General features: G+C 36.7%; 1 protein-coding gene across 8 annotated transcripts in view; it reads right to left on the bottom strand.

Moving 5' to 3' along the window:
* Positions 1-9,857, bottom strand: part of LOC107037015 — a 31,389-nt gene that overhangs the window by 4,795 nt on the left and 16,737 nt on the right. For all 8 annotated transcript variants that reach the window (XM_015255325.1, XM_015255326.1, XM_015255328.1 and 5 more), the window contains exons 4-5: positions 8,802-9,373; positions 757-937 (exon numbers count right to left, since the gene is read on the bottom strand). In XM_015255325.1, the coding sequence (XP_015110811.1) occupies positions 757-937; positions 8,802-9,373 (753 nt within the window). The remainder of the gene's footprint in view (positions 1-756; positions 938-8,801; positions 9,374-9,857) is intronic.

The following is a 9,857-nucleotide window of genomic DNA, read 5'->3' as shown; positions in this document are numbered from 1 at the left end:
ACAAGATATGAATGTTTTTTTGGGCTCATATGAAAGAGCGGGTCGAGAAATGGCGTGCTAAGGGCCTCTAAAGATGGTTTTGAACCAGGGGAGACTCCTAGACCCCACTGGACAATGTTGTCACAATTGCGCTTTTCAATTGAAAACAGACATCATCTTTAGAGAGATTTGTCATCTTTAAAGACTTCTACACAAACTCTGCTACAAACTCTGGTCATCAATTCTGGTTTTTAGTTGAAATTGGAATTGTTAATTTATACAATAATAGGAGTGCATTAACGATTTTTTCTTAACTCGCAAAAATCTTCAAACAATTTGCTACCGATTGGTGATAAAATTTTTTGGAAATAATGAAATAGGGGGAATAACGCCTTTTTTTTCAGGGGTGATTTTTCAAAATTTAATTTAAAAAAAGTACTAACTAGCAAATGTTTTTTATTAGCTCGCAATTTTCTTCAAAACTACTTCAATGAGGAAAAAAATAAAAATTTGGAATATCTATACATGAGGGGCTAATTGATCGGATCTATTTGCCCTCCCCATTTTCAGTGGTGGCCCCCGTATCAGTTCGGCCTCTTTCCCTCTATTCTTCATGTTCATAACGCAAGAATTTTCATGCAAGATTAGGTTATAGGTCTTTCAGTGTAAGTTTTTCCTTCGGGGGAACCCCCTCTCTACGTGATTTCCACTTGAATCCGTGTCTCCCACTCCAGAAAACGAAGGAAAAGATTCTACCGGAAGGCCTATAGTACTCACAGTGTGCCAGCTTCCGCGATCGATCTTGCTTCGTATAAACCTTAGCCACATATCGGCAGAACATTTTATCGAACATGGCCAAAAACACCGGAAGCATCGTGTCCTTCACCAGCGGCAGCCATATTGCCAAATTTTGAACCGTGCAGTAGTCCCTCAGTAGTTCCGGTCTGAGTGATACAATCTGTAAAAAAATAAATAATAGAAATAATAAATCCAACGAAATATGAAATTTTTATGAGAAATTTTTCGTGCCGAGGTGAATTATAATTTCAAAGTGAACATGACCGCAAAGATATAATTATGACAAGTAGTTTCTTCTCCGCTTTCGCCAGAAATATTCGCGCTCGATGTTTCTGTGCATAAAAACCATTATGCAGAGATGTTTAGTCGAGGCAAAACTGCCGAGGTTTAATGAGTCATTTTCGAAATGCACAGCATTTTTTTTTCTCGCGGGGAGGGGGAGAGGAATTTTCGATTATATAAATTAGGAAGGAAATGCGGACTGTTTAAATCGGCATGAGGAATTAAATTTAATTAGACAATTCATTACGAGTTGAATTTCCTACTGGTGAGCACGGGTTGACTGTCAAAGAGGCGTATGTGTCTTATCTCTCTCGCTATTGATGAAAAAATTATTTTCACTCGAAAAAAATTCCATTAATCATAAAAGGATGGTTTTCACCTCAATGAAAATTTCCCTCCACAAGCCTCATAATTTTAACACTATAAACACGAAAGATCGTCATGAAGAATCACCTGAACCGTTGCGCTGAGCAAAATCGAAATATATAACAAACATTTCACTCGATCCGTTTGAAATTCACTCTGTATTGTGAAAAATAATTATGATGATAATTACCCACGCGGTCTATCGTAATTACCGTTAGTATCGAGCGGGGATGGTGTGTCTGTGGTGAATTAATTAATTCACAGATACACAGACGTGGTTTTGTTTTTTTCTCAAATTTCATACATAGAACCTGGGTTTGTGGAGAAGGAATGGAAGTCCCGAAAGCGCGACCGTTCATGCTCGTTTTCACCTCAGGCACAAACGTAAAATCGAAAGTTTTCAACGATGTAAGACGTTATTTCGTGTACTGAGTTTTATTAGAAGTTCTTAAATTAGTGATTTTTAATTAAATGATTAATTTGTCAAAAAATTGAAAATAAAAATTCTTTCAAATAAAAAATTCAAAAAAATGAAGAATTTTATACGAATTTTCTCATTATTATTATATTAAACATGACACAAAAAAATCAACTGTAATAAAAAATCATTAAGAATCTCATCAATTTGATAATAATAATCGCAATAGCTAGTTAAAGCTTGACCCCAATCAAGATAATGGACTTCCCCCTTGACAATTATGAGTGAAATAAAAATTTCAGATGTGGAGATAATAAGAGTTGCTAGTTTCATTTGACAAAAAATGAAAAATGAAAAAAACTGTCAAACGTTGGGTGTTAAGCATCGAGGATTTTCGAACGAGTGACTGCACACCGGATACCGGGTTGGATGAACCTTTGGGTGTGACTTCCTCACGTGAAATACAAGAGATAATTATTACTGGTATTTCCATTTTTATTGAAAATATTCAGTGACAATTGTACGAAAATTTAAAAAAATATATTTTTGCGGAATTAAAAGATTGATAAATTTATATGCGATATTAGCAATTCCGTTCAACATTTCACCAACATTTTGCATTCTAATTCCGTAATAATCATGAGAAAAAAATAATGAATGTTTTTAGATCAGAAACATTTTTCCGACAGACTGCACTAAGAAATACACCATTTCGTGCGGAAATCATAATGAAATCCGAAAGTGTATCATTAAAAAAAATTCACTGAAATCAATTTCGATTGATCATAACTATTACTCTGTCAGCCCATAATTACCAACGTCAAGCTATTTTTATGCCCCTCCCCCCTGCAATATTATCCCCTGTTTGTTGTATTGAAATATAATTCGATGTTTGCGCTTCAGGGAGCTGAAGCGAAAGTTTCACTGGTGGACTTATCAACACATATGCGCACGTTTTACTTGAAGATAATTCATATTCATTACTGAGTACTGAATGCCTGTCAATGCCGCTGGGACTCACGCATTGTGATTAAGCAATTATGTACGAAATCACGCCATAAGAGTATGAGTTCTTCTTATAAGATCCCCATGGCGCTGGATATTTTTCAACGAAAGAAGAGCGGTCATATATATGGGTCTAACGGTCTTGTGACAAATTAAATTATTAACCCTCGGTCACTCGCTCAATGATCGCGGCATCGTCTGATTTCATTTTTTTTATATTTTAGCGTGTTTCTCGATGCTTAAAAATTCCGAAAAAATTTGAGTTCTTGGTTCAATCCATTTATTGAGCGTTGGCGTTGCCTGTTTTTTCTTTGGGAAATTTGTTTAGCTAAAAAACAAAAAGAAACGTCGCACGAACAGAAAAGCGGCGCCGCGCCGCCTGGTGCGGGTGAGTCCCTGTCAACCGCTCGAGCCACAGTGTTGCTACATTCACTGCCACATTTGAAATGCGCGCATCACGCTAAGCGCCAACGTGACAACAGCGCGCTCGGTTTAACTCAGCCGCACTGCGCTAATCATGCGGCGGGTGAAGGCTGGCTGCCGAGCGTGAGTGATCGAGGGTTACACGGAGAGAAATATTCAATAAAAATTACGTATCTTTTCCGTAATTCCGGAGCGAAATGTGGTGGTAGGAAAATTTACGGAACTGTCACAGAATTTTTCCGGATCTCTTGTGAAAAATTACGATACCGTTACTTAAATTTTCTGAGTCGATTCCGTAATCGGTGAGTGAAGTGAGAGTTCCGTAATTATTACTGAACATTTCTTTCCGTGTAAGGTTCAACATTAAATTAAATTCAAAAGCGAATCCCTCTTTTGCCCCTTTCGAAAACGAGGGAAAGAGGACTGTATGAAATAATAGTACACTGAAAGAAAAAAATAGCTCTGCCGAAAGACTATATGTTCCACGTGAGTACATTGGATGGAGTGGAACGGATTTACTTGAAGTAAATTAACCAACTGAGGGCCGGGTTGTTCATGTTCCTTTTCCCCTAAAGATCCGTTTTGCAAACGGAGTTTTAGCTAATGGTCCATTGAAATAACACATGGAGCACTCTGGCGAAACGGATGATTGGGCAAACGAACCGTTTGTTAAACGGGCCTTCAGAGCAAAAGGTACATGAACAAACCGGGCCTGATAGAAGGAAATTTAATATCTTTCACAAAAATCAATTTTTTCTCGTCATCAGAAATATTCCTAGAAGAATTCCAACTGTTGGCAGGAAAAAAAAAATCTATTGCACGACAATGATTTGATGTGAGAGAACTCCATAGGTTTATATCATAGAAAAAAATACATCGACGAGGAAAGAATGTTTTTTTCTACATTTTTTTTATCGTTATTTTACATCGCTTCGACCCGGTTAGCGTATACTGCGATGATGATCTTTTTTTTCTACATGAATGAATTACCGACAATAATTGATCGGCGGTAAAAATTTCATTGAATAGGGGAGCCCCGAAGGAGTTATCTAATATAAAATATCAGGTTTCCATTTTTCTCCGTATTTTTCCGTTCTTAAAATCGGAAAAACGTGCTTTCATGCCTCCGGAATAATCCTTTCTATTTCGCTAATGAATTGGGCCTGAGCTCTGTTGTATTTTCCAGGAGCATTATGTAACAGCACTTAAATTATTAGTTGAGAAACTTCAAATTTACGAGCAAATGATTTTTTCGCAGGACTAAAACCATTTTTCCTCCTGAATCAATCAAAAAAGGAGACAATTAAAAAATTGAAAAAAAAATCTCGTCTGAATTTAAAATTTTAAGATCAGATAATCATTATCACCAATCAATTTCGAGATACAATCTGAAAAATAACAGGCACAATCTAGGAGTTGAACGCACGCTGACTTCCCCAGCAATACAAATCGATTAATTCACCTGAATGTGCATTCTACGCACGTCCAACGGCCGTTCGAAATCGTGCGAGTGAAACTGTTGACCTGATCTCGTAACCATCACTAAACCGAATCGACACACCTCAAAGCCATACTCCCATGCTCCACAGACTGTGCAAAACATGCGAGTTAAAATTTTACTTCATCACCATTCTCCAGTGGTCTGTGCCATTTTCCCATTGGACGCATGATTTATATATTTTTTTGCTTCCGAATGCAAGCTGTGTAATCGTTCAAATTTAAGTCTTAAATTTTTTGTGTTACTAGAACACGCGTATTCTTTTCCATGGGTGCCAGAATAGTAAATCCTTACCTTTTCTCACTTTTCTCAATTTTTATCTCAATATTAATGCATGAAAAATCAATGATTTCCACAAAGTTTTCCACAAAGAGAATTTAATAGTCGAATAATTTATTCGAAATCGTCATAATCCTCTCCATCTTCTTCGTTTCGCTTTTGCTTTTTTCGTACTTTTTCATTTTTAAGGATGTATCATATACTATATACATATATACTATCCTATATCAATTTTTTTTGCAGTTAAAAAAATTAAAGTATAAAAAATATATGCATATAATATATACATATATACTATTGTATATATATATTTTTTGCAGAACTGGATATTCTTTTATTACAGTAAGAAATTAATCTCCCTCTTTTGACAATTAGTGCAGACAAAAAAATAGAGTACATAAAAGAATATACATAGACATCATATTGCATTACTTGATAAGCGGAATAGAGGCTTCAAAAATCGTTACACTGAATTTTTTTTAAGTGGAGGATATCGACCGAGTGTGATCCAAAAGGTCCGAAAATGCAATGATGAGACCTCGTCCGTACGTGTGTGTATGAGTGTACGTATGTAACAAAATTTTTCCTCAATTGTTCGCTAATGAACGGATGGAATTAAATCGCTTTTTTTTAATGTAGATATTGTTGAGCTCTATCAATCGTCATTAATTAAAATTTAATTCATCGATGAGTTTTTTTAGTTTTCGCTTTTTTTCAAAAATCGGTTGTCCCACGATAACTAAAAAAAATGTTCCGAATTGATTGAATGATGGCTTAAAAAAATTGTTTGGAAGTCTTTTTGACCGAGTTCGAAGATGAAGGCGATAGCAATAATCGTTATTTTGATTTATTTGAAAATTTGCAAAAATTTTGTATTTTTTGAAAATTAGAATTCTCGGGATATCGTTGAATTCAGATCATAGCTTAAAATGTTTGTTTTAATGCCATTAAGTCGAAGTTAAAAGATGATTACGGTAGCTATATAGGTTGATTTGATTTTTATAATGATTGTTGAAAATTTTGAATTTTTCATGAATTTCCCTGAAAGTGAGCTTTCTGATAGTTTCTTCAAATGTGATGTTTCAAATTCATTCAACTATGCATAAATAACATTTTACTATTAACATTTCAGTAGTGAAGTGGTCAATCGGGTTAAGTTGACTTAGCTCCCAGTTGAGTTTTTGTTGAATAACTCGGAATTTAAGGAAAATAGCGAAATTTTTATAAAATCTTTATCGATAGTCTTCACTTTTCTTTACAAAACTGATTTTTAGGAAAATTTTGCTAACTCCCTTAGAATTTGAGATATTCATCGAGAACTGGCGCTAAAATGGAATTGACTTAAACCACATTCACTACTGATTTGATTGGACTGAGGGAAGAGATAGAACTATAAAAAAGACAATCGATTGTATAGAAGGAAGGAATAATAAGAATAATGATGATGATGACATTCAACTAAGCTGAAAACTCACAAAATTATCTGACAAGAATGCTGATTCAATTTAATAAAATGAAATAAACAATGAACTATACATAATAGAAGGAAATGATGTGCAAAATAATCATTCGGAAGCATATCTCTAATTTATCAGCAAAAAAACTATACTATATGCAACATAAGAACAATTTCGCACGTGTTTCCGCAGGAAAATATATTTTCGAATGAGGACAAAAATAAAGTGGGTCTGACTTTTCACTGAGCAACACTCTCCCTCGATCGTTATTCATCGTAAATCTCCATGGATGACCAACTTATTCAAATGTATTCGCAAAATACAGCGATGAGGCTCGAAGAAGTAGGATGAATTTATTCGTTTTCAGAAGAATAATTCATTCATTAAGAGCTGACAACTAGAGAAATTCCGCGTCCGATTAGATTCATAACACAAGAGGAAATGAAGAGAAATTATCGGATATTTCAACAGTTCAGAATGAGGGCAGTGAAATTGAAAGGAAGAGCATTTATCAAATAAATATATCCGTCGAATCTTAATTGAATTAGAAACAGCGGAAATAATGATAAATTGGAAAATGGAATAGGTGAACCTTTCAATTTCACCGCTAGTCAAAAATCAGAGTGACAAAACATCAGTTCAAGAATTGCTTGCTCCAACGAATTAATGGGATTCAATACCCGTGGCGATGACTCCAATCGTCATTCCAATCATCGCGTAGAACTATTATGATGCAACATGCTGATAAAGATCATCACAAAAGGTTAGGACGATGTACCTAACTAGAAATTCCGATGATCGAAGAGACAATCCCAAGAAGAAACACTGGTTTTCTGATTTGCCTATGAATGCACAGCTTATGAAATTCTTCATTGAACGAGGGAAGAATAGGAACTGCTGGAGGAACTATTTCAAGTGATGTATGATAACGGATTCATCCGAAATGACAATGGCTGTTGTTGCGGCAGTGTCCGCCTACCGGGACAAGTGGTTCTGGGTTCACGACAGGTCAGTCACGAAGTATTTCTAGTATTATGTATAAGATGACTACTTGTTCAATGAAATTTTTACTACTAATTAATTAATAGCGATGATTGATGGCTCAATAGGTGTTTGCATACTATTATTTCGCTAGGGGGCTACGCCCCCTGCTCACTCCGCTCACCAAACCCCATATGGCCTCCATGACCCTTATTTGGACCCTTATTCTGACCCTTGGATTTTGATCTTTAAAATATCTGTTAATAGCGATGATTGATGGTTTAATAGGTGTTTGCATACTCTTATTTCACTAGGGGGCTACGCCCCTGTTCGCTCCGCTCGCCAACCCCCATATGGCCTCCATGACCCGTATTTGGATCCTTATTCTGACCCTTGAATTTTGCCCTTTCATGTCTGTTAATAGCGATGATTGATGGCTCAATAGGTGTTTGAATACTATTATTTCACTAGGGGGCTACGCCCCCTGCTCACTCCGCTCGCCAACCCCCATATGGCCCCCATGACCCGTATTTGGATCCTTATTCTGACCCTTGGATTTTGACCTTTCATGTGTGGTAATAGCGATGATTGATGGCTCAATAGGTGTTTGAATACTATTATTTCGCTAGGGGGCTACGCCCCCTGCTCGCTCCGCTCGCCAACCCCCATATGGCCCCCATGACTCGTATTTGGACCCTTATTCTGACCCTTGGATTTTGACCTTTAAAATATCTGTTAATAGCGATGATTAATGGCTTAATAGGTGTTTGAATACTATTATTTCACTAGGGGGCTAAGCCCCCTCCTCGCTCCGCATACCAATATGGCCCCCATGACCCTCATTTGGACCCTTATTCTGACCCACATGGTCCTTATTTAGACACCTACTCTGACCCGTGCGATCCGTAATCTGACCCTCATGATCCTTATTCTAACCCTCATTTTGACCCTTGCGACCCTTACGCCCATCAAAAAATATATAAAAAAATATCTAATATGGGCCAATTACATATATTTTTCAAATTTATAAAGAAGGTATAAAAAATATATATAAATCATATATTTTATATTTTTTTATATAAATTGGGCCAATTTAAGATATTTTTTTATATATTTTTCAAAATATAAATTTTTCCCTGTGGGTACTTTTAGACCCTATTCTTGATCCTCCCGTATGAGCCTTAAATCCGTTTGACCGTCATGATCACCCATTTTCGTTAAAAAATTCCCGAAGCCACGGATGTCTTGTAAAGAAAATCAACAATATTAAAAAATTCCAAAACAAAATGGTGAAAAAAAAGAAGAGAACACTCACCAATACAGGCAGATGATCGAAAATGTAGCACACAAAAATTATGCTATAAACCGTCGATCTGCTTCCTGTCTCATCAACCTGAGGTCTCCTCTTTCTCAGACAAGCCCTAGAGTTCGTTGATCCACTGGTGCACGAGCCACTTGACGGATCCCAATGGTGAGGATGGCATTCGAAAGCACCCGAGGAATTCTTGGAGCTAGCCTCGGACAGATCTGAAACTGACTGCAGTAACTCGGACTTTGGGCTGCGGCAGGTATCCTTGAAAATTGCCCCACAAAGACCGCAAATGGTCCCTAATAGCAGCAATGCCCTCAGGGAATTGACGAAGAGGCCGTACTTGGGGGATACGTCTTGAGCGAGAAATACACATGTTTCAGGCTCGAAGTTTAGTATTCCGGTGAAGCCTATGCAGGCACTTATTACCGTGAGACATACCAAGTGGTACTTAATGTGATTCTTTGTCACAGTTAATTCGTCTTTACTGATTGCGGCAAAAATGGCTATTGATGTTAATGTGAGCTCCTGAAGAATGCGAGATGTGTTCAACAGCCAAACGAGGCTGGAGCATATTTCTACAAATAATAGAAAGGAAATTTCATTAATTTATTAATGTTGGCGCCCATCTCGGGAGTAGAAAAAACTATTGAAATGCGGGAAAAACTTTAATCCTCTGACGGTTACCGTAGTTTCCCGTTTACGTTTTAAACTGAGTTTACTTTTCACCGTCACAAACATGTTGAAACGTGCATTATTCTATGAATTTATTTACATCTTATTTTGAACAGAAAATGATAATTTGAAGATTTAAATTCGAGCGCTACTATCTACTTACTTCGTCAATAATCTGGGGACCCTACGTCGCTACCAGAATCATACGCGAGGTCATGAAGAATCATGAAGAATAAAGGGGAGGAGGTCGAATTTCAATGGGGACGTATTTCTTTATTCTACCGTCAAATTCGATCCATCCGTCGATACTCTGGTTATGCTCTTGTTTTATTCCGCTTCCTATCATTATTCTTCAAAGAAATGAAACAAGTTTGTAATAATGATACA

This window comes from Diachasma alloeum, unplaced genomic scaffold (genome assembly GCF_001412515.2).
Source record: "Diachasma alloeum isolate Michigan unplaced genomic scaffold, Dall2.0 Dall_scaffold_00213, whole genome shotgun sequence".
NCBI lineage: Eukaryota > Metazoa > Arthropoda > Insecta > Hymenoptera > Braconidae > Diachasma > Diachasma alloeum.
This window is presented reverse-complemented; position numbering and strand designations above follow the sequence as displayed.